General features: G+C 40.0%; 2 protein-coding genes across 2 annotated transcripts in view; one reads left to right on the top strand and one right to left on the bottom strand.

Moving 5' to 3' along the window:
- Positions 1-8,959, bottom strand: part of arap2 (ArfGAP with RhoGAP domain, ankyrin repeat and PH domain 2) — a 133,920-nt gene extending 124,961 nt beyond the window's left edge. The window contains exons 1-5 of the mRNA XM_053342881.1: positions 8,836-8,959; positions 5,225-6,097; positions 3,977-4,059; positions 1,094-1,170; positions 711-775 (exon numbers count right to left, since the gene is read on the bottom strand). Of these exons, the coding sequence (XP_053198856.1) occupies positions 711-775; positions 1,094-1,170; positions 3,977-4,059; positions 5,225-6,027 (1,028 nt within the window). The 5' untranslated portion in view covers positions 6,028-6,097; positions 8,836-8,959. The remainder of the gene's footprint in view (positions 1-710; positions 776-1,093; positions 1,171-3,976; positions 4,060-5,224; positions 6,098-8,835) is intronic.
- A 2,491-nt stretch (positions 8,960-11,450) lies between these two features.
- dthd1 (death domain containing 1) lies at positions 11,451-23,366 on the top strand. The gene is made up of 10 exons (XM_053343096.1): positions 11,451-11,883; positions 12,775-13,255; positions 13,774-14,104; positions 14,839-15,018; positions 15,511-15,738; positions 16,163-16,350; positions 19,760-20,049; positions 22,432-22,679; positions 22,772-22,829; positions 23,059-23,366. Exons 1-10 carry the CDS (start codon positions 11,451-11,453, stop codon positions 23,364-23,366), a joined length of 2,745 nt encoding a protein of 914 aa, XP_053199071.1.
- The last annotated feature ends 2,486 nt before the right edge of the window (positions 23,367-25,852 follow it).

The raw sequence follows: 25,852 nt of genomic DNA, 5'->3' as shown, positions 1-25,852 counted from the left end.
CTAATAGCCACAGTTAGCCACTAGCTAGTGGAGCATTTAGCAGCTAACTGACCTTTTATGTAGAAAATATAATACAATTGCCAATACTGACTGCTCAGTTTAGATTTTTATTTGTGGCCTTAAAGGAAAATGCACTTATTTGCTTTTGAGAGTTCTGAAAAGATACCCCTTTCATGTCTGTGAGCTTATTATGCAGCTAAAGACAGCAGACTATTAACCTAGCTTAGCCTAGAGACAGCAACAACAAAAATTAAACAAGTAAGATATACCCTAACATGTTCACTAGTGAGCTTAAACTGGAGATAAAATATAAATACATTTGTACATAAATTGGAGAAGTGCATTTAAAAAAATATTGACAACCTCCTTTCAGAAGGCCTACTTCTGTATATAACTGGAGCAGGATATAATTGGTCAAAAAGATGTGGCCACATATTTGCATCAGAATATTCAATACCAGACCATTTTAAAACATCACACCAGTTTGCAAAGATGCATGAAAGCAGATTATATCACATTGTGCTTTGAGTGGTGGCTGCAACCACTATTTTCAGGACTGCATTTGCTTAACCATGTGATGTACTAAAACATGATATGATTCTATCGTGGTTTACATATGTTGATCCTGAGACTTATTAACCATAGAAACATCGGGTCAGTAGTTCTCTTTCTGAACATCTGAACCTCTGTTTTACATCAGCATACCGTACCTCAGTTTTTTCTGTTTTATCTTGTCCTTAAAACCCTTCTGTAACACTTCTTTACCTCCTTGGTCCTATAGAACATAGAAGAGATTAGCATCAGATGAAAAGAAAGTGTCCATGTTTCAGTTAGACAATGTTATCTTGTTGGTGCACTAAGCTATGTTAACTTTAGTGGCTAGGTGACATTTCTATTAACCTCAGGGGGCAAACTGAAACAGGCACATTTTACACTCTGCTATGTGTGACAACATTTACACAGAGGGAAGTTTAGTGTGTAGATTGTGGCTGCAACACTGCTGATAGTGTTAAAGATCTGAGAAATGTCTGTTCCTCTTTGGCAAGCTGCTATTCACTGTCCACGAGTGGAAGTGTATAGCCTACTGTCTTACCGGAACACTTTCTCGTCTGTTGTACAGGAACGTTTCTCCATAGGGAGCAATAGGCGTCAAGGTTCTTTGAAGTGGAGCTAAAAAGGACACACAGAGACAACACAACAGTGGTTTTGTCACGGCATTGAAAGTTGCAGAATACAGTGTGAAGGCCTCAACATGGTGAATGAAAGTAAGGAGCTTAACAGAATTGTTCCAGTTGAATTTTAAACCCATCAGATGTTATAGTGCCCTTTGATTAAACCAACTCATTGATCTGAATAAATGTGCCAACCCTTGATCCATGCAAGCCAGTAAACCAATTAAATTTTGTTTTAGCATGCCTATCTCTCTGCCTCTGCCTCTTCCCTGCCCAACTGGGAGTATGATCCTCCTCAGTCTGTATCAAACAGCCTGAGTGTCTGCCAAGGCCATTTCTCTGACTTTGCTCTTACAGGGACCGTGGTCTGTGGTCGGTGCAGGCAAAGGAAGAAGAAGAGAGGAGAGATGCTGGCCAGACACTATTAGTCTGGAGACCCGAGGCCACCCTGCGTGGGCCACTGCCTGTCACTGTGAAAAATGACACCCCCCTCTCCTGAGGATGGTGAGGGCCAGAAGACGCCGCCACGGGCTAGACACACACATAGACACTGACGAGAAACAGAAATGCACTTAGAAAGTGGCGTATGAAGATCGAAACACCCTCAGACACATAAAGATGCCTTGAGACAAACACAGACATGAAAGGATGAACAGTCAAATAAGCGCAAACAAGGCATAGACACAAACTCACATCCATACAGACGTAAATGTACTCCTTCTTAAAGCTTTACAGACACCAATTCGCAGATCCAAACAATGTGGACCATTACAGAGGGGAGCAAAGGGCATGTACTGGGCTTGGTAAGCTTTATGAAGGGGTCAGTTTACTTGATGATAGAATCCATTCCAACACAGCGGCCCTCTCTATGGACATGCTTGGTGGGCACACAGCAACCATCAATCATCATCTATCAGCCGACCTTCAGGCCACTAGTGATTCTCTTCGAGGGCCGCCGGACGCTACTGTACTCAATTCCTGTCTGATTCTTTTTATTGTTCCCTCACTGGCCCGGGTCTTGGGATTTTGTCTTTGTTTCTCTCAGTCTACCATTCTGCTTCTTTATCTGCTCCTGACCAGACTCTCTCAAGTCGCAGTCTGGGAAGCCATCAGCTCAGAGTTAGTGAGGAGATTGATTTTGTTCTGAATGAAGTCTCGCCTCTTTTAAGTGAGGGAGTTACACGTCACTTTGTTATTACTGCTTGTCTGTGTCACTCCGACACTAAGCATGGAGGGAGGAAACAACCCGCCATCTGAATTTAAATTAATCACCAAACAGATTAGCATGTTAGTCATGAGTTGTGAATTCCCCTGGGGAACTGGGGGGAAATATGCCAACTGAGCCATCAAGAGGTGAGATGGATAGAAAGCTCTGGAAAGTCTCTGTAAATTGACCTTGAGTTAAAAATGATTTGTTTGGGCAAGACAATATCCCCAGGAAGCCAATAGACCATATACATTTTAAAATACTATAAAAAAGTAAAGTAAAAGTAAAATCCCCATCAGTGTGCTAATTAGCAAATGTTATATTTTAAATAAAATGCTGCTACATTAATTAACTGAAAACATTAACAGATCATTTTGTTTGTTTTGTCTGACCAATAGTCCATAACCCAAAACTTTAAAATACTGATATAAAAATCTCACAAGATGAAATAGTAAAATACTAAAGAGTGTCAATAAAAATCCAGGAAAATTCTGGTGTACAGGAGATACAAAATTCAAATGGATTATTATTTTTGGTGTGCTTCAGTTTGCTACTTTGTCTTCAAAGCCTGCTAAAGAAAAAAGCCTCAAGTCAGCCTCCAATAGCAAGTTTCGATTGTTTCGACTTTTGAGTGAAACAGTCATTCTGTGCAACTACACTGGATACTTTTAAAGTTTTGGATCTCATCTAGGAATAAACCCTCCAAATATGCTTTGGTAAAATGATATGTCAAACAATGCCTTGCTAGACCTTGCTGTGAAGTGAGATTTAGCTTGCTAGTCAAGCTGCCTGTTCCCTGCTCTGGGACTGCCTTGGCTCCCTTTCTTTGTCCATATCGCAGCCTGTTTTGCATCCATGTCCTCTTCTTGCCTCCCAACCCACTTCACTTGCCTTCCTCTCTTCTTCCCTCTACTCCCTCTCTTGTTCCACACAGAGAGAAAGTTGGAAAACAAGGCCTGCCAAGAGACTGCTCCAGTGAAGGTACACAGAAAAAGGAGTAAAAGGAGTGAAGGTGAAGCCAAAAAAGAGACGTGAGGGGAGTTTAAGTGTAGAAATCTGTTGATACACTCGCTGTAGATAACAAGAGGAGGGAACATCACAATGTGGTCAGATATGGTCCCAATAAGACATATTCACAGGATTTACAACACAAATTCATGCACATTGTCATCACACATATACCTCAGCACATACAGTAAAGCAGCTCACGTACTACCTTGCCAAATGGGACATATGGGTCTGCTACGTCCAGTCAATACAGCCAGGGAAGAAGACAAACTCAGAACATATTTGTTCTGGTTGTACTACAATCCTTTGTGTTGTTAGCAAAGTTAAATAACTTCTAAAAAGGCGGGCGACAGGAAAACACACTAGCGTCTCGCTGAGGGACAAGATGTGAGAGAGCATATTCCCTGTGAGATGTATGCTTGAATCAGGGGCGACGCCGTTTCCCACGATACCTCCACCCCACCCACACAATACCATCATCTCCTCTCCCTTCTTTCATCCGGGCAAACAACAGGCACTGCTGACTCTACTGCCAAATGAAATATTCATGGCAAAGATGAAGCGGATGCAGCTGAAAGACTGTGTGTACCTTTCTGTATGCCGTTTGCACCGGTGGGACCTTCGAAGCCGGTTAGGTGTTCAGGGCTGGTTGTTTGTGCTGGTGGTGCGCTCCTGAGGAGGAAGAAAAATCAGTGGATTAGAACCACCAATGCAGTGCATGAAAAACTACAGTCGGTAGCAACATACAAACATAAAGGCCTTCCGAATAGAGATGTGAAACTCTGAAGTTAGTTTCCCAGTTCAGAAGTTCAAAATTATAGGCAAGGGCATTAGGATTGTTACTGTACATCGAATATAAAGTTGAATGTGAAATTAAAGGTTACAGGTTCTCTATAAGTTTAAATCTGAAAGTAAAGAAAGTCAGTCCTGTTTTCCTGTTCAAATCTAGTATTATCCTGGGGCACTCCACTTTGTTCTTCTACTTGTATCAAAAAAGCAAATCAATTCTGAGAAGTACCAAGTTATGCTTAAACTTAGAAAACTTGTTTAGACCTTGAATATTTCATATTGGGAAATATGCTTATTCTTTTTTGCTAAAAAGATTGATTCAAATCTAATTTCTTTATGGTAAAAATGAAGCTACAGCTAGAAGATGCTTAGCTTAGCTCAACACAAAGACTGGAAGAGGGGCAAAACAGCAGCTTCGCTCGTTCCTAGGGCTGGGTGTCGGTACTCAATACCTTTAAGGTATCTTCTGAAATAAATCAATACCAAGTAGTATTAAAACGTCTCCCATCAAAAAATACCTGCAATAGATTATTTTTGCACTCAGAGCTAGATAATTGGACTATTTGTATAGACTTGCTCATAGTAAATCAATGCAAATGTTCTTCAATTTAATGCGATGGGTATCAAATAAAGCACTCAATTGGTATCTGTATCATTTTATGGTACTTGGGTTGGTTACCTGTGTCATCATTTTTTAAACAGTACCCAGCCCTACCCTGTCCATAGCTTTTGGTTTTACGCCAATCTGTTTCTTGACCACAACTAGTAATTTCCTGGAGACTCCGGCCAAGAAATAGTCTGCCCCATAATTCCCTGTAAATTGTTGTTTCTACACTATGGCACAAACAGGAGATAGAAAGCTTTAGAGGTGGCGGTAGGTGAATTTTGTTACCCACAGACTGAGCCAAGCTCACCATCTCCCTTCCAGTAGCATTATATTTACTGCAAATACATCATAGAAGTATTAATCTTGGCGTCCAACTCTCAGCATTAAAACAAATAAACATATTTCTCACATTTTCTATTGCTTTAACTTTAAGCTCCATACCTGTCCAGAAATGGTGGCACGGCATGGTTTGGGATCTCAGGGACGGGCCTGTGTCTCAGCCGGTAGGAACGAGTGGGCCGTGGACCTTTACGACCCTTAAAACTTGCCTGCAACTCATAGATGGAGTTTTCCACCATCTCGCCTTGAAAACCTGTTTGGTCTTCACTCAGGGTTGGGTCGGTAATAGACGGCAAAGGCTCCTCTGAGGAAACCTCCCAGTCTGAGGGGATTTCAGAAATGTTGATAGACTCACTGCTACTGCTGCTGCTGGAGGACAACACAGAGGAAAGCACTCTGGTATGTTGGGAAGTGGACTTTTGAATGTTTTGAAGATTACGTGGGGCCGGTAGAGGCGGGCGGACATATCTGCTCTCTGGGATGTCCTCAATTTCTGATCCCAGTCCTGCTCCTGGAGGCAAAGTCTGACACCCTTCCAAATCGCACTCATTCTTGTCCTTTGACTGAGGGTTCGGACATGAAGTCCCCCTCTTTTTATCGTACATGAAAACACGTCTTGGGTATAGCACAGGTTTCCTCCGACCCCTTCGGTTCTCTTGCCCTCCCTCTTCATCTTCCTCTCCCCCACTCTGCTGCTTCACACCAAGTGCTTCCAAACTGCGGAGGATGCGTCTACGATGGCCTGTTGGAAACACTCTGAGCTCCAAGAGGCGTTCATCTGTGAGGTCTTTGCAGTCTCCCAGAATGTGGTAGCCTTTCTGCTGCAAACATAGGGTGTACTGGGACAGGCGGAGGGTGCATAGCCAGTCCTCAATCTCCTGGCTGGGCTCTGGAGGCTCCAACATGATGCTCTAGTCTTGCATCTGCCACATCAGGAAGAAGCTGATGAGTGTAGGAAACTGGTCCAGCTTTGAACTGTTAACACAGAGAGAGCAGATATTAATAACTATCTGACAGTCTGCAGGTGAAGAATTTAGAAGTTGAATATCTACTTTAAATATCACTTTGATGACTTTGATCAACTTTGGCTGTTAAAGCATGACATCATTAAAGGAATAGTCTGACTTCATGGGAAATTCTTCATTATTAATTATAAATTATTTATGAAATGATTTTCTTTCTTGCCCAGAGTAGATGAGAGGATCAATACAACCATCACATCTGTATATTAAAAAGTTAGCGTCAGCCTAAAGATTGTTGGCTTAGCTTAGCATAAAAACAAGAAGCAGAACTTCTAACTTCTAAAGCGTACTACTGAATATGGTATGCCTAGTATATTTAACACGTACAAAAATACCAAGCTGTGCACTGAGCGGGAAATATAATAATGTATTCATTAAACAAACTAAATATTATTAATTTGAGAAATGTTAGGGGTGCTGATATGTAGATTTTATATTAAGATAACATCTCCTGGCTGGACCTTCATATATGAGAGTAGAATAAATCATCTCATCGAACAAGAAAGCAAATTAGAGAATTTCCGAAAATGTGAAATTATTCCTTTAACTTTACTGTAAAAATATATATATTTGCACTACATTCAACCAGGTAAAAAAAAACTGCCAGCCAGTATAACCAGACCAAAATTTGCAACACTCCTGGATGAAATAGCAGGAAACAGCTATGAGGAAACAGTATACCACCCCCATAGTCAGGTTTTAGTTACTTTCCTTTATGTCTGACATTTGAATTAAACAACACACAAAATGAATTCCTACAGAAAGGCACATAATTGACCCCGTTTTCCTTTTTTTGCAGCACTTACCACAGTACACTTCAGAAATCCAAGCTTTGCATTGCAGCTCACTGCCTGACAACATATAATAACCTTGTGTTGAACATCTGTTTCCTGATGCTTTCACGCCATCTTTTCATAGTCAAGCACCAATGAATAGTGTTGCAGAAATGTGCTCTCCCTCCCTCTCTCCTCCTATCTATCTACCTCTCACTCACACCCACAGGAAGGCACATCATCACAACATCTTGTCATGTCCACTTCTCTTCTTTACAAGCCTATAGTACACAGGGCACATGAAGTGTTACTTCTGCTTTCAAGTAAACAAACTCTTGCAGCATGCGCATGTGTATATATTTGATTGCTTTATTATGTAAGCAGTTCACAGAATAAACAAGAACAGAAACTGACCGTTATATACAACATATTTTTAACATGAACCCTGCATTAAATTGTATAGCATATCTTTCTCTGAAACATTGCTGTACTAAAATAATGATTGTTGTGCATAAAACTGAAGCATCATGCACAAAGGTCATCATTGTGTTCATTTGTGTTCAGGGACCTTTGAAGTCTTGAGCACACACATTACAGCTGTTGCTGGAAGCAACATTGATTTATTTTTAGCATTGAGGATGCAGGTACAAAATGTCAGTGCTAGTAATAAAATATCTATGGAGTATCAGACTAGCCCAGCAGTGTGCTGCAGCATTAACATGCAGGAACCTGTATTGGCTCACAGCCATTACAGGCACACGCCAATGCTTGCTGGCACATTTGACCTGGCTTGCGCCACTTCTCAGCCTTTTAGTGTTTATACACCCACTCACACAACTGCACATAAACACAAAACTACACACTATGGAGCCCGCAAATACAGAAAACATTATTATGGGCTGGATAGAGGAGTTATGATCCACAGCTACTGCCCGCTGTCAAAACCCACAGTGTGTGTAGATCAATAGCAAAGAGCTAAAAGAGAACTTCACAAGATAAACAGCTTGAACATGCCAGGCAGGCATGAGAATATAATATGGAACACTTTGTCTGTAGATGTGAAGAATCAAAAGGAGGCAACAAACACACAAATAATACACAAACACACTATTCACTGGCATACAATTGGACAACTGATCAAAGCACTCAAGTTATTGTTTCCTCATGTCTGATATGTCTGGAAGCCAGCACAGAAGTGTGTGTCTGTGCTACACCCAGCCTAGCGGCCTTCTACAATAACACAGGTATACAGGCTATGGTTACCCAGTGTAAGGAGTGAGTCACAGCATGCACGCCCATGCCTGCATAGCAACACACACCTACCTCATACTTCTGCACATCCCACCCTGCCAGCTAACTTTGAACAAAGTCCAACTAGTGTCCCCTTCCTGGTTTGAAGAAGAAAAAAGAAAGTAGCCTACCTGTGTATGCAAGGGCAACTGGAAATACCACTGAACCGTGCTTCCACTTTTAAACGTGTGAACTGCAACCACAAGAATGTCAGAAGAGTGGACTAAATATAGTCTAAGTCTTATAAAGTCACTCCACAAATTATGTTGTTGTCCAATGTGTTGACAATGGTATGGCAGTGCACGTGTGAGGTGTGCTAATATGTGTTTACAATCACTTACAAAAAAAAAAAGAAAGTGGGGGGAAAAAAAGGTATTTCACAACTATGACTATAATGAAACAGATGCCATAAAAGTCTGACTGACGCAGCTTCCTTCACTTTCTTATAACAGCTTAATTTGCCGAGAAATGATACAAATCACCATTTAAAACACCTGTATTAACTTCTAAATATGACGTGTGAAAAAATGACTGGTTTATCTGCCTCGTGCCCACTTAACTCGGCTTTTGATAAATAAATGACGTAACACGTTAGCGAGCGTCCTCGCTGGAGGTTAGCGGCGCTTACCTGCGGGTTAAAGACAGTAGGGGACCTCGGGCATCATCCTCACACCGCTGCCGGGTCCACTTTCTGTCATATTTTGCCGCTCAGAGACTCCGCTGGCTGCCTCAAGTCCCCAACTCGTCTGTTTCCGTTCCCTTTCTGGTGAAGCACTGAGAGTTACTGAGACTACTCCACGCCCATTTCAGCACACAGCCAGAAGTTTAGACTGAGTGGTTCACTTCAACTTCATTTCTACTCGCAGTACAGCATAATAAACACTACAGGTTGTAAAAGTTTTAATGATCTGGTTGGCTTCATTGCAAGTTAGGTTTGAATAGTGTTGCTTTGTACTCTCACAGTGCCAGTTTTCACGATTTAAAAAGAAGAAGAAGAAAAAAAGTGTGTTTGTAGAGGTGCACTTGTGATGTGTTTCCTGGGAACACTTGCATGTCCCAGCTTGATCCTGAACTTCCAAGATACTCATTCAGCTGAGGCAGGAATGCAGTGGGCTCCCTGGCATACTTGATGAAATGAGCCCTGGGGAATAAGAACACATTTTATTTCATTTTATCCATTCCAATCATTACTTGTTTAACCCTCATCCTACTGTTGACTGGGGTCCCCAAGAATAAACTATTGTAAGAAATAAGTAACTAATGTCAACCCTGAAACGTAATGTAATTTTAAAAAATGATTATTTGAGGACATTTACGGTTAATTTGCATATTGTGTAAAGTGGAAATGTAGTTCCCCCGGGGACCTCAATACATTGGTGTTAAAAAGCCCTAATTAAAACACAATGATATGAAGTCATTAGGAACATTGATTGACAAAGTCATGAACACTTGGGATGATAGAATAAAGCATCTATGATATATAACGGAAATTACACCTTTGGGGGTCTTTGAGAACTCCTGTCAGTAGGATTAAAGTTTTAATTAAAAATAACATGGGACTGTAGCATGCAGTATAACATTGAAATGTATGGGACTGCTGATTAGTAGTCAGGGTTTGTGCTCCAGATCCACAGATATACATAGTGTAACATTATACGTTGGTGACAGAAAGAAACTGACAGACTAACCACAGTTAGTACATGAACATATATAGGCTATAATAGGCTATATTGTTTTATGAGATTTGATTTAGTGAAACACTACTACAACTACTACTATTGCTACTGCTACTGATTATTATAATGATAGATTCAAACTAAATACATATCAAATAAATAAGAGAAGACCATACAAAAGAATACAAAAACTAAGGAAAAATTACTTTAGGACATTTACAGAAAGGCTGGTGCAAGAAAAAGGGGGGTGTAACTGTTAGTGGTTTCAACATGTTTTCAACAATTTCCTAAAAATAGCTTTTCTGTAACTGTTCATTCTTCGAATAATGTCATTAGGGGAAATCCACTCATTTCATCTTCATTTTTCTTTCAAAGAAAGACTCTAATGTAAAACACAGTCAGTTAAATTGCAGAGAATGTAATTGTTAAGGTTAAGGTCAAGATGCCAGTTAACTACTAAGGAGAAAGACAGACAGACAGACAGACAGACAGACAGACAGATGTGAGGGTTAAGGTTAAAAAATAAACCATTACCAACATCTAAAGTGAACAGATGCATGAAAAATGGAGTTTTATTAAATATTATTAGTATTAATAGTAGGTAGTATAAATTAACTCATTAGTGTAGCATGTATAAATGTAAGAAATGTACATGATTGCTAATTATAAAAAATAACTGAGCACAATGTGCAGAATCAGCCACATGATGGAGACACAGCACTGCAGCTTCAAGGCTGCTGTGACTATGATATCAGAATTAAAACAGACCCTTTTCACAGGAGACATTTTGACATTTCATAAGCGCAGCACATGTGTAAATGATCAAATTAATGATGACTGAATGTGTGTAAGTGCTTCAGTTTCAATGTCATGTTGTCACACTGTCATGGCTTAAGGGACACATTGTCAATGTTATAGTTAAACTTGTTGTGGTTGTTCTGAAATGGCTGAAAATGTTTTCTGGGAAAAAGGACAAGATGTTCAACCAAAGTGTTTCACTACCAACTCCACAATCCATCATAAAAGCAACTTTTCTCATCTTTGATGAATCAAGTGTTCTGTGACTCATCACTGAATAACAGCCAGCTGTGTTCTTGAAAGACTCAGGAGTGGTTAAAGTTGAAGAGCTGATGTCTTCCCCCATGCAGACAGCCGTAAAATGACTGACAGAAAGAATAGAGGAGAAGGATGAGACGTCTGGAGGACAGCACTTTGTCTTTTTCTGTAAGGCTCCTCTTTTGTCCCTCCCTGCCACGCCTCCAGGGGTCGCCTTGGCAACATGTTTTACTGCTGGCAGCCATATAAATACAGCATTGGCTCCTGTAAACTAGGATAGTGGTGCGCAGTAACACTTGATACCAAGGACACGGTGAAGAATTCTAAAAAAAAAAAAGGAGGCAGACAGGGGAATGGAGTGCAGTTTGAATTAATATTTGACATTATTCACCAAATGTTTGTAGAAGGAGTAAATACCTTTTGCCATATACAATAGGGACTGAAAAGGGGACTGTAAACAAGCCAGAATAGACACTTCTGACCCTGATCTGATTACATTTTTCAGCTCAGCATGGATAATCATCTACACCTGAGTAAACAGATAGATGAGTGTCCTCATGGAGAAACGAGGGAAGACAGTCTCCTCAACATGTTGACTGATACTATCCGGGGGCTTGAAGCTGTCACATTCTCCACAGATCATTATAATGGACCAGTGGGTGGAAGGAGATGCATAGGAGAGGAGACAGAGACAGAGATTGAAGAAGGGATGCACAGTCCAGCAGAGACAGTGACAGAGAGTGAAGGGATGGAGAGAGGAAAGAGTGCTGATGAAGAACAGCAGGAGAAAGAGTGCAAGAAGAAAGCTCTGGGAGTGCTGAGGGAGGTGAGTGTTTTTCATTCAAACAGAGTGACAGCATGGAGAGAAGCTCTCAGAGACTGTGCCTGCATCCTCAACAAAACTCCACCAGGGGGTGCCAATCAGCAACACCAGACTACAACAGGTATAGTAGCAGTAGGAGGAGTTCATCTGTCTAATAAATGTCTTTCTCTGCCTTGCTTTGAAGCTCAAATGAACTAGAACATTTAGGAAAATTATAAGGATCTACATTCTGAGTTGTTTAGGTTCAAAGTCTTGACATCCTTGTTAGCAAAACTGATATACAGTGTAGTTTGCTTTTCTTTTTCAAAATAACAGACACCCGCCATGTACTATAAATAGATCAAATCAATTTTTTTTAAATGGGGTTGTCATGATCAGGTGATTTTAAGATAGCTTTCTAACTCTGAGAAATCTTTTTTTTTGCTTAGGATTTCAAGGTTGTATCAGTCGAGGCCTCAAGGAAACATGACAGATTAGTCTTGGTCGTTTTACTACACAACATTAATGTGTGAACTACTTGAAGGAGTTATGGCTCACAATATTTGGGCACAGTCAATAATTTAGCTACTTGTCTTGATGGTTTTCTTAATAAAATGAGCTTGCAACAAAAATATTGTAGTTGAAACCATTGAATAAATTGAAGTGTCTTTTTTATGGGATAATTAAGCAGTTCAATAAGTTTAACTGTGAGTAGGAAAAGGAAATTAAGTGTCAGTTAAGAGTAAAATACTGAAAGTAGTACAATCAGTGGAAGTTGAAGTGTAAGCATTTGTATTGTTGCTAAGACTTAGTTAAGAAGATTGATACCACCTTCATCTGAGAATGGTATCAAATGTGTTATCTAAGTCTCGGCAGTGTCAGATTACATGCTGAAAGTAAAAGAACAGAAGTTGAAAAAAAAGGACCTTGAATGATTTTATGACTATTTAAAATTCTATTTGTAAAGCAAGTTTGCCAAGTAAAAGTATTATTTTATAGTTGTTTATATGTTCTCTATGTCTGTTTGGTTCAGATAATGCAGAAAGTAAAGACATGCTTTGCTCAGATTCCTTCAGTAATACATTTTGGAGTATTGGGGAGGACCTAGAGAACATTCTGGACAAACTGAACATAGTCATAACCAAGCTGGATGCAGAAATCCTCAAAATATGTTCAGAAGAGACTCTGGATGTAGCGCCTCAGGAAAGCAAAGATCCAGAAGGTGACAAAAATGACGAATGCGGCTCAGGGCATGAACAGGGGTTTGAAGATGGAGGTGATCAAAGCCTGACAAGGCTTTCACCAGACACTGACCTGACATCAGCTATAAACTTTGAAAGTCTTGCCTGCAATGATGGAGCAAATAGTGGGCATGGGCAAGAGGTCAAAGGTCAAGAGAGTGATAACGTTTTGGTAGAGACTCACGCCGATTTCCTGGAGAAGACAAAGAAAAACACAAAGAGGACAGATGACAAGTGCAAAGAGGAGACAAACAATGAATGGATCACAGTTGGGTAAGTTGACTAAAATTACCCTTTTGGTCTCCTTAACCTCTTAAAATAATATTGTCAATAATATATATTATATAGGTCTACCAGTGTTCTAATCCAGAAATACTTTTTAATTGAATGTGTTTGAAAGTATTTTCAGCAATTGCCCCCATCCCCCCAAAAAGTCAGCCCGAGAGCCTGAACATGATTTGATTCTGTCCCTTCATTTCTCCTGCTCACTGATGCAGAAGTAAACTCTCTGCACGATTTATCACAAGGTGCATGCGTTTTGACCCCCTAGCCTCCAAGAAACCGGAGATTTCTAACAGCCATCATTCTCAAGTCAACGCTCACATTTTTCAAACAGCCAAACAAATTTGGAAAATTCTGATTGAATGAAGAGGCCGAGTCTGGGAGAAGCTGATATGGAAATGTGCACACTGCAGCATTTCAGATATTCTTAAGATAGTCTCACTTGTTGAAACTTGTGCACAAATATAGTATATACTGTATGTTTATATATGGTTTGAAATTATTTCTAGGCTCGCTGGCCACTTTGAGGATGACCAATCAGATGTACAAGACGCATGCTTTATCCGAGCACCTATGAGTGTCACTGAAGTCCTGAGGTGTGATGTAGCTGACAACTTGAGCTGCCTGATGGTGACCGGCTCTGAGGAGCTAGTCAGCAGAGTGGTCAGGGTCAAGGTTCAAAATGGTGCCAGCGTCCACTTCCCCGTGACTGTGGTTGTGCCCTTTTGCACACGTTACCGTGGCAGCTACAGGGATGTCGCCGTCAAGGTAGTGGATGGGGCGAGGAGGGCGAGCTACATCACTCCTGTGACAACAGAGGGCACATATGGAGGGCAGAGGGTAAAGTTCTCCATTACTTACATACATTCATTTGATTTATAAACACATTTATTCATATTTTAAAGGGACAGAAACCATTAACTATATAACATTTTCATTTAAAATATGTATGCATTTTCTTAGGTGTCTTATTTTATTTATATAACCTTTATTTAACTAGGAAGTCTCCTCAGATACATTATGTTTTCAACAAGAAAGACTTGATCAAAATGTCACTGTTGAATAATTAATACATAGTCACATAAAATATTGACACATAGCACAATAACATAGGATCTGAGAGGCCTAATGGAAAGAGTTTGACTATTAAAAACAGTTACATTACTCAAAAGTCAGGTTTTAAGCGTGGGGTTTAAATGTCGAACATGATCCAGTTTTTTTAAATGAAATGTGTTAGTTCATTATTTATAAGACTAATGCATGCATGTGCAGGATGTCACCATAATCCAAAACAGGCAACAATATGGACTGAATGTTTTTCTTGTTGCACAGGGAAAGCATTTATGATAACTGACATGAACACCTATGATTTATTTAAGGTTATGAAAGTGAGTTTGAAAGTTTAGTTTCATCCAGTCAAATTTCAGTACATTTGAATGAAGAGACTTTTTCTAAAACAGTTAAATATATTGTTCATAGAGTAATATTATCTATATTTTACAATGAATTGGCGTGGTTTCTTGAGAAGTGTTTATAAATGAGTCATTTCATTTGTGCTTTCGTTTTTTCCTCAGGGCTCATTTGCAGAGGTGAAGGTGTACTTCCTGGGCCTGTTTGCAGTCATTTCCTGTCTGAAAAGAGACAGTTACACAGTTCCCAGTCGGGGTTTGTCACATAAACTACCTATGGATCCTCGCATCTGCCTTAACTACCTCCCAGGATCTTTCACTACTCCTGTAATGGTACAGTCCATGGTAGGAGAAGATGATTTGATCACTTCCAGTTTTAATTATCTTGTATTCAAACATTGCTAAGCAGTAATCACAGGGTTTTGTGGGGGTAAAACATCTTTGTAAATTTGAGATCAGCCATTTGAAAAATAACTAATCATTTCCAACAAATGATAAAATAAGACAGACAGATAAAAACAAATCCATGTTAAGGGAAAAAGATGTGAAGGAGAAACAGGTAGACTGTTTAAAATTCACAGGCTTGAGTTTTCACAGATGTTTGCTGCCACTATTGCCAGCTGCTGCCAATACTTGAATTGACTTCTGAGTCCAATCATCTGTGAACTAACTTCACCACAGCAGTTTGTTGCTTGATCACACGCCAAAAACCAACAGCTCCCACTCCACTTTACTGCATGCTGTCAGCAAAACAGAAATGTGGAAAAATGTATTTTCATATCAATGTCCAAATGCTGCCTAAATAATACAGAACAGATGTTTCCTCGTCTGCCTCAGATCCAGCCGGTAGATGCTGTCCTCCTGGCTGCAGTCAAGTCCAGAAGTGATTCCTATCAATCAGTGGTGTCTACTAGCCCGCTGCTCTACCTCACCCACCCGTCCTCACAACCACTTAAAAGACCCCTCACACTCACCCTTCCCTGTCCACCAAACCCTGAGAAGAAGAGGGACACCAGAGGACAAAGGAAGGAGACAGAGCATCACCACACCTGGCCTGTCAGTGCTGCTGCATTGTGGGATCCATCTTCTTCCCGAAGGTAAGATGAAGCCTCTTCATGCTTGTCTTAATTTCATTGAAAGGAAAGTGATGATAAGACAGAGCATCTGTGGCTATATTTAAGAGACTACAACTATGACAGTGGTGGAATTTAACTCATTCAAATATATTTTATGTTTGAACTATGTTTTTGTTGCATATTTATGTCAAAGAGGATTTTTTTTTACTATGTAACTAAGTTGCTTGATCTTGAATATTGAATTATGTACATTTACACCTGTGCTGTACTGCAGGGGACTTGTATTCCATTTTCTGTTATAATTTAGTTTTTTTTTTTCATTTTTTCGTCAGTCAAGAAAATATATTTTATCAAGTCATTTTAGTCTAGAAAAACAATACAACATAATAAAAAGTCTGATACTTTTTGATAAGGATATTCTGTTTTTAATATTTTTTGTCAGGATGCTGGGCTCTTCTGTGCAGTCCTCTAAAGATATGTCCACTGAGCTGCTGATTGTTCTGGGCTCAAGTGACAAACAGTGGAGCGTCCTGGAGAAAGTCACCATCAGGAATCAGCAGAATGGACTGGTGTCCTTTGAGCTGACAGAAATGTTTGACAGGTTTGCGACAGAATGTTTTCTCCTTTTAAAAGTAAAAAAAAATGTGCATCTTCAAATTACTGATCAGAATATTTGACAAGAGAATTGAGAATTAACAGGTTCAGCTTTGACACGGTCCACTAAATGTGACATAGTGACTTCAAAGGAGACAGAAAATAGAATAAAAATGATGCATAGTGGGAAAAAAATCTATCAAGAAAACCACTGCAGGGAGGAAGAGGGGAAATGTAAAATGTGGTTTTCTGATCTTGTTAGAAGCCTTGCTGCAGAGTTCTGGACCAGTTTGACGCTGGAGGTCAAAACATTAAGAGTTACAGTCATTTAGACTAGTGGATATCAAAGGCTGGATACTTTGCTGCAGGCCAAAGGGAGAGAGAGAGAGGGAGAGAGAGAGAGAGTTATTTCCACTTTGTAAAGATTTATTGTCATTCAACTGCAGAAGTTTGTAAGCCATCCAACATTTATTGTCCTCAAGACAGTTTCTGACTCTCCAATGGAGCTTAAAAAAAGCCAAACTGTTCGATATTGGTAAAAGATACTCTATAAGTAATAAGAAGGACAAAATTTAAATGTGTCAAATTTAGATTTTTACTCAATGTAGGTGTTGCTGCAGTTTCCATCCCAAACAGATCACAGAGTAAATCACAATATGAGGCAGAAACATCCAAAATAGGATTACAGACAGCGCAGACAACCCCAGGGTCAAATATGTAGGGTACCGCTCATTTGTAGCATTACTTGAGTCTGATCCTGAGCTCATTTGTCCAGTTTGTCCACTCACTAGCAGTAAAATCTGAAAAAAATAAAAACATGTAGTATAGTATTAAAAGAAGACCTTAAACAATACACTACACCAGGGGTGTCAAACTCATTTTCATTCAAGGGCCACATACAGTACAGACCAATTTGATCTCATGTGGGCCAGATTGTTAAAAAGATGGAGGGAAGGAAGGAAGAAAGGAAGGAAGTAAGGAAAGACAGACAAAAGGAAAGAGGGAAGAAAGGTAGGAAAGAGAGACAGAAGGACTGATGGAAGAAATGAACGAATGAACGAAGAAAGAAAAACAGGAAGGTAGGAAGGACAGATAGCAGGAGGGAAGGAAAGAAGGAAGGAAAAAAGGAAGGTAGGAAGGACAGATGGAAGGAATGGAAAAAAGGAAGGTAGGGAGGAAGGACAGAAGGAAGGAAAGAAGGAAGGACAGATGGAAGAAATGGAGGGAGGAAGGATGAAAGGGAGGAAGGACAGATGGAAGGAAGAAAGGAATGAAGGAAAGAAGAAAGGAAAAAAGGATGGTAGGAAGGAAGGAGAGAAGGAAGGAAGGAAAAGAACACAAAGGAAAGTGGGCCGGATTGCACCCCTCGGCGGGCTGGTTCTGGCCCATGGGCCGCATGTTTGACACCCCTGCACTACACATACATGAGTTGTGCTGTAATGCCAAAGCCTCTTACTACATCTCCTCGTGCCTGTGCCTCCCTGCTGAAGTTGACCAGCCACTGTAGCTGATTGGAAGGATTGTAGGTTTTCAGCTCGCCGCCATTATTTCTCATGCATAGCGTGAGAATGGGCACCTGGCTCGTTCCGCAAAGGAGGATGTAATAAATCCTATACCTGACCACAGGACAGTAAAATGCTCTTAGGCGTCACCGATTAAAAGAAGTGAAACCAAAGCGGTTTCTATTTGATGGTGTACCTTTTTGATGAGATGCAGTTAGCAGTCTGTAGGAGAGTTTGTTTCTCAGGGGCCTCGGGAAACAGTAACAATCTTGTGAAAACATGACATCCTCGCCATGTTGTTGTCATATCAAAGAGACTGTTAACACTGAAACACATGCAGAATACAGTGAACTATAGTTGATGCATAGAGGGATGCAATTAATTGAATTAGATTTAACACCTCTCAGTGAAGTACAGCCTCTTCAGTTTCCTTTTTGCTACAGACTTAGCCTGCAGGATACAGAACAAAACATTTTCAAAACAGCAATTATGTTTGTTTTAGATGAATTCAATTTTACAGTATTTTTGTGCTTTCTGATGCAGATTAGAGTAATTCAATTTTTAGAACATTTTGAGTCAAACATGCTTTTAAAGGTTCCTCACCACATGGATTTGGTATCTGAGGCCCATGAGCCTGATTAGTGTGTTTGACAGTCGTTGTAGGTTAGCAGGGCTCTGTGCTGTCCTCACAGCCACATCGACACAACAACTACCAGCAGTCACGGTCATCAGGAGTCCCCCAACCACGTATAGAAAGTGGAAAACATTCCCGCTTGTGATATACAGAAAGAAGAGAAAATTAGAGAATGAAGACTTGTATATTTGAAGACAACTGTTCTTTTTTTACTCACTTGCGGACAGTTAACTCTGGTGGAAATCTTAACATGAGGAGATTTGATGAGAGACCCTGCAGGAACAACTCTAGCTCTTAATCTGCAAAAGTAGAAAACATGTTTATGTGACCGCAATTTGACAGTATGACATTTTTTATACAGTATATACTTGTGTTTTGCGTAGAATAAGACAACTATTTCATTCACTTTTTGTTTTTTAGGTCATTTTCCAACATAACCTTGATGAAGCTGGGGTTAGGAGTACTTCCCATATAGTTTTCCTAACAGCTCAGTTAAATTCTTAATGTGGTGCAGTTTATGAGAGCATATTTCAACACCTTCATCATCTCATGGAAATCACACTTCTTTGGGAAAAACATTCATCATCTTTATCACAAAATAACTATTAGTTCAAGGCATAAAAAACATAAAGTACTGTTAATTAAAATTCAAGTAATGAACATTGGAGATTTTTATTTTACTTACCACTTATCAAAATGCTCCGCCACTCCGGGGGTTTTGATGCTTACGAGTACATGCCTTTTAAATTATGTTCAAGTCTAAAGGATAGTGAGATAAGAAATGAAATGCAGAATGCTACAACTAATAACAAGACTTATAGCCAGCTTTTCTTTACGTAAGGGATTTAAGAAAAGGCAGTATGGCTAAAGGGGGATGTAAATGCCATGAATTCCAGGCTTTAACATTTCTGTGTCAGAACATAAGCACAGGTTACGAATGTGAAGTAGTCTCTAGAGAAGTAATAGACAAAGACAAAAAAGCTTAGCTTAGCTTTCTGATATCACCACTGGTTTAGAAAATGTAATTACTATGTTTAAATTGTGAACTGTTCCTTTAATAAGGATGAATTCTCCTTATTTCCATCTTGCAATTCACTTCTACTTTCTTATCTAAAACAGCTCCAGTGGGGAATAATATATATAGTACAGTAGGTAATAGTTCTTTATTCTGCTTTAGTCTGTATTCAGGCCCATAATAATCCCCTCTTCCTCTCTGTTCAGCAACTATCTAAAGCTCTTCTCTCAGCCCTTCATTTTTCCTCTCTCACTCCTCTCCTCAGGCTATTGGTAGTCCGTCTCCTCTCCCCCCTGCAGCCTTGCCATCTCACTTCCCTGGCACAGGAGCTGGAGGAGTCAGTCTGCTGCCACGCCGTCACCGTCGTCCTCTGGCGCCGACAAGATGAGCCCCATGCTGTCTTGGTGGCCGCCCTGCCCAGCAGAGACCTCAGCTGGGAGATGTCCAAACTGCAGGCGGAGGGCTACAGCGACCTTCTGGAAACCTCATCAGAGATCTGCATGCGTGAAGGAGACCAGCTTCTCATTTGTTTTAGTGGAAACATCACTGCAACAGGTAAAGTGTGAGATTGAATTATTGAAAAGGCTCCATATTAAGCTCCATATTAAGGCCACATACAGACACAATGAATACATTTTATACATATACATCTTTTTACATACCAGTATGAATGACAAGAAATGAGACAGAAATGTAACAAAGGTCCTCAGTTGTATTCAAACGAGGGATCCCATGCGTATATAGCCTATGTATTCATTAACATTGCTTATTTACTTCAATCTCTAGAACTACATGGCGAGTTTTGACAGTGCTCCTTTAACTGAAACATTCACTTCTCTGTCACTTCTCTGTCACACTTTTTCACCAACCTTGACACAACACCCTGAAAATCCAAGCAACCAAACAATAAACAAGTGAGCAAGGTTTTGTTTGTTTGTTTGTTGTCTCCCCACTGTTTCCTGCTGCTGTGGTCGAAACTGAAATTGGTCTGCATTTGAAGCTACTGCATGTGAAACTGAGTCAGTGCTAGGTCATTTAACACTTACATATTGTTCCTATTCTACATCCACACAGTATGGTCTGGGTCAGTTTTTACCCAGTCTAAGAATACCCTTATAAAATGAGTCCGCAAAATCAATAGTCAATCTGACTGATCAATAAATGGATGATTAAATGTTTCAGAGAGCAGAGAGAGTGTATTTTTTAGGTTTTACACTACTCATGTTTGGCAACCTGGCAAAAGATACACAGACATGGCATGTCCAGTTTCAAGATTCTCTAAAACAATTTTCCTTGATTTGACCCATTCTGGTGAATCAAAAAGCCATATCAACAGATATGAGTCAAATTTGGCCCATAACAGCCTCAACGGACAACATTCGGGGGTATATGTACAGCTGTTAAACGTTAAAATTGGTCAAATTTGATCTGAACAGTAAGTAAGGGTTAATCATAGACATTGGGCCCCATTTAACAATCTATAGCGCTTGGCGTGAAGTGCGTGGCGCAAGTGCCTTTTGGGTGTATCGAAATCCACTTTTGCTATTTTAACAGCAGGAAAATGGTCATTGTGCCAGGCGCATGGTCTAAAAGGGATGGACTTAAGTGTCTGCATGCTGCACCTGCCTATATAGGAGTATATTAATGATGCAGCCCTTAAATAACAGTGACATATGCACAAGTGACTTTAGACCTGGTTTTTCTTGGTCAGTAGCGCAATAGCTTTCCTCTGCCTCAAAATAGCAACGCGCCAATACTGGTGCAAGTGCATTTTCTATTTAGACAACGTGGGCGCAGAACGAGGAAATGACAACTGCGCGGGTCCTATTGTATGCAAGGTTTGCTACTGTTACTGAGCATATGCTTCTGCTGCTGAACCTGTACCCTGGCCTCCACATGAAGGGAAGGAAGCAAAAAAGATAAATGGCATTTTTTTTTTAAAGAACTTCCTCCTCCAGTTTATCTTTTGGCAGGTTCCTCTTACAATTTACATAAACTAAGAATAGTGGTTGTACACAGCAACAGCACAAAAAGTAATAAAACTGTTGCTATTTTGTTCTTTGTTTTTTTTGTTTTTTTTTTAAACCAGCCCATGCTCAAAAACAGGTTTATCTTCCTCCTGTGTGTCTCCACATAACTGGATGCCACATACCTTATAATAGATAGAGTAAATGAATTATGATGTTTTGACAGGGAGCCACCAGAAAGCTTGTTGGTTCTCAGGTGTGTTTGCTCTACTATCATCCTTTTTATGTTATTGATGGACTCACAAAATGGTTTGTTGTATAGACCAAAAAAAAAACTAACTTGTTGAATACATTACCACCAGCTTTATGATTGAATATCATTTTACAGTTATTCTTAATTGCTAAGATTATACTCCATTTCCCAAAACTCTCAACATAAATAAAAAACTGCACGCTCATCTTCATAAACTGCCATGTCATAACCAAACTCTCCATACAAAACCATGTAATCTTCAATATAAAACAACATTTGCCTTCAGACATCACACAAAAGCCATCAAATGCAAATACACTTGAAAATAACCATTACACACTGGTTAGATCAATCAATTCAAAACACTACTGTAAAATCTGTTACTGCAATGAAAAACAGTGCTTATGTGCTCCAGTTGTGATATTTTGACTGAATGATATTGAATGCCAGTGCCTTCTAAAGGAACACAAGTGAAAATAGTAGAATAGTGTTTGTAGTTTTAGGAAATGAGTCTGCCTTTTGGTAGATGATGTCATGGTTTGGGATGTTTAGTTAATAGGCCCAGTTACAGTATAGTCGGTATGTCATTGAGAAAAACTGTAATTACAAGCACTTTCAAGTCATATTCACAAAAATACTGACAAAGAAAAAGTCTTTTTTTAAATATCTACTAATACAACTAATCACAATATTATGAATATTCATGTTTTTAAATAGGAACTCAAACCAACCAACCAGTCCTAAGCCAGCGCATCACCTTTCACAGCCAACGGAAGAATCACCTCTTCTTTCATCTGACTGAAGTGGATCCGTTTGGCAACTACAGCTCCCCTCACTACAAGGGCACGGCCATATTTTTCAAGGTCACCAGAAGTCAGCTTGAGTGGCTAGGTGACGTAGCTGTTCCAATGGACACGAAACTTCTGGGGGATCCCGTCTGTAAGCTGTCTCTGACTTTACCCAAGGTGCCTTATACTTCAGAGTAGAAGCACTCACATCATATTCTGACTCACACAATAAAAGGAGCACTCTGACATTTCACTATGTGTCATTTCAGAAAGTGAGAAGCATTAATCGGCCCATTGTGGCGAGAGTTAAGTTGTGTGAGGAAACAGGTAAGTGACATGTTGGAGTCTAATGTCTCTTTTTTATATCTTCACGTACTTTACTGTCAAAGTAATCCTTTAGTATGAATTCAGATCTATGTCAAAGAAGTTTGTGTAGCTTTTGCTCCCTTGTTGTCAGTTCTTATATTCAATTCTCTGTTGAAAAGGTAAAAGCATTGTATTCACCTCACTAGAAAATGAACCTTCACCAACATCCTTTTGTCTCTTTCCTTTGCAGATTCCCTGTCAGACTCTCTTCTTCTATGGCTGTCCGGAAAGCTTTCGGAGGAAGAAATAGCTCTGCTGGTGCTCTCCCTACGACTTCGACGCAGCGCCACCCAGCTGGTGAAGCTCCGGGCTGGGGACAGCCTGTCTGCCCAGGCCTTCCATGTCTTGGCCATGTGGAGGAGGGGGCTGCCTGCTGCCTCACACCAACCCAAGGCCTCTCAGCTGGCCCACTGCTTGGCCAAGAGCGGCAGGCCTGATCTGGCCAGAGAGCTGCTGCTACGACAGGCTGAAACCACCACACAGGGCTTTCAGAAATAAGGATTCTTGAAAAATAGAATTCACACTATTTTTTAATCAGTCAGGGTCAGAGTATGTGTGTCTGCCATAAAAGCTGCTGGCAGTGTTTTGTTTGAGCCACAAGGGGTCAGCATTGGACTGTGGTATTCTGTATTCTGTCTCTTCTAACCATGGGTCAATTCACTGTGTTGAAAATAATTAATTATATATTAACATTTACTTTGACAGATTTAAAGCAAAAGTAGCTGCAAATCATTAGATTGAGAGAGACTGAGAGAGACATTCAGACAATCAAGGGCAAGCATTCACACTGAATCTGAATTTAAGGGGTAAAAACGGAACAAATTAAGGGCAAAATTGAAGGTTGGTTTTTATGTTTCTTTTTTTCATAGTCTTCTAGAAACTATATATTTAGTGTAACCACTTGTAATTAATATCTACCTCACATTATATGCAATAATGTTTTAACAATCTGGATCCACAGACACACACACACACACACACACACACACACACACACACACACACACACACACACACACACACACACACACACACACACACACACACACACACACACACACACACACACACCAGTTGTCTTTTATGTCAAATAAATATATAAATAAAAATTGTTGAGATACTGTACTGTAGTTATACGCATGACTGGTTTTCATGTATGTAGTGTAGCTGATAACCAAATGCACACTTACAAATGTGTTTTCTGAGGTTATTGTCACATTCAAAATCTGGAAATTTTGCAATCATCAATCTCTGACAGTGCCTCCACACTCTCACTTTATTTTGCAGTTCATCTCCACAGACAGGTGGGTGATTTACAAGACCAGTCAGCCATCTCTTTTCTTTGCATAAACAATCGCTGACACTGAGCTGTGACCTCTTTTCTGCTCTGTGACATCGAATCTTTAAGACTTGACAGCATCTGTTAATGGTAACTGATTGGAGTACAGATGTATTACTGAACAAGCCCACCGGGCCCAGGTACAGAGGCCAAAGGACTTAATTTTGCATTAATCAATAACAGAGCTCCAAAAGTCCTACTGAAATACTGAAGAAATAGCCTAAACATTCACTTTGCAGATGTCACAAAAAAGAATGATACCTTTTAAGTGAGTGTTTATCCCCTCAGTTTATCTAGGGGCTGAGTACTCCATGCAATATTTGTCTGAATTTGGCTCCTCAGTCATATAGCATAGGCCTGCAGACCAATCTACAACTTCATGGACATACAGTGGATTCTTTTTCCAGGACAGGGTGGAATATTTGAGGTGCTGAGAGTGCTGCTCTTTGAAAAGTTTGGACACACCTTCCCATTCACATCAATGAGAAAGTGTGTCCAAACTTTTGACTGGTACTGTACATTGATTTATTTTGTTATTATTTGTATTTTTTGTTTTTTTGTGGTGTTTCAGTTGACTGTATGGTGGTTTGAATATGTTTTAGTGTTACGTTCTAAATGAACATAGAAAACCATTTTGAATAATGTATAGGGGGCTACATTGCAAAACTCAAGGGGTTACCCTATGTATTACAAATATGATATTGTTAAGCCTATTGCCTTTTTTTCAAGCTTGTGTGGGCTATAAATGTCTGTTTCCATTAGATTACTGATAGACTGGTTGTGGCACAACACTCAAGTTGAGTGGACCAAAGAGGAGTTAAAGTGTTCCACAATCAACGTGCATGTTATCCAGCTTCTGTAAGGGACAGTGGGATTGTTGGAAAGACTCGAGTCTTAACAAATGAGCAGTTCACATGCTGATTGCCCAATGACCAAGTGGTTGATAGAGAGTGGATTACACACAATTGTGCACAATTGGAGAAGTTGGTGATGGCATTCATGGCCAAGTTTTGAGATACTTCATCATGATTTCATGCAAGTAGCACTATTTTGCAGCAAAGTGATAAAGCACTTGCTACTGCAGTTAGGATACTTGAATCATTGTGATTTTGTGTCTGCAGAGAGACCTTTTTGACAGTTTTGATAGGGCCATACTGAGTGTACCTGGAGTCAGCTAGACTTACAGGCATGACAGCCATTGCAGAGAGGGACGCAAGACCTTTTCTGACGATAGTGATAGTATACTGAGCTTGAGGGAAGACACAAGTGTCACGTAGCGACATTCAGTGTTATCGTCGCCATGCCTACTCACAGCCTTGGAAACTGTCTGGAGGCCTATACAGTTTGTTCAGTGTGCTTTTTATGTGCAAAATCTAAAGTCCAATGCCTCAGTAATTGAGAAGGCCAAAGTTCTGGCATCTGCATACACATCTGACCTAGATGACAGTTTAGACGAGAAACGAATTCAGCTCAGATCATTTATTAAGCCTGAAGATGATATAAGCCCAAAAGGGGTCCTCTGAATAATTGTAGATCGTGGCTTGCAATCTGTGTTTCCAAATGTTTATGTCGTACTGCAGCTTTTTCTGACTCTGCCCCTCAGTAATTGCAAAGGGGAGCGGTCATTCCCTTGCCTGTCCAGGAT

This window comes from Scomber japonicus, chromosome 22, assembly GCF_027409825.1.
Source record: "Scomber japonicus isolate fScoJap1 chromosome 22, fScoJap1.pri, whole genome shotgun sequence".
Taxonomy (NCBI): Eukaryota; Metazoa; Chordata; class Actinopteri; order Scombriformes; family Scombridae; genus Scomber; species Scomber japonicus.
Note: the sequence above shows the minus strand (reverse complement) of the source record. Positions and strands in the feature narration are given on the sequence as shown.

What these genes read in the sequence shown, in the direction of transcription:
- dthd1 (XM_053343096.1), top strand. Translation starts at nt 11,451, where the DNA reads ATGGATAATCATCTACACCTGAGTAAACAGATAGATGAGTGTCCTCAT. An exon ending in TGGAAACATCACTGCAACAG is followed by an intron (nt 20,050 to 22,431) that starts GTAAAGTGTGAG and finishes GTTTTTAAATAG; the next exon opens with GAACTCAAACCAACCAACCA. An exon ending in TAAGTTGTGTGAGGAAACAG is followed by an intron (nt 22,830 to 23,058) that starts GTAAGTGACATG and finishes TTTCCTTTGCAG; the next exon opens with ATTCCCTGTCAGACTCTCTT.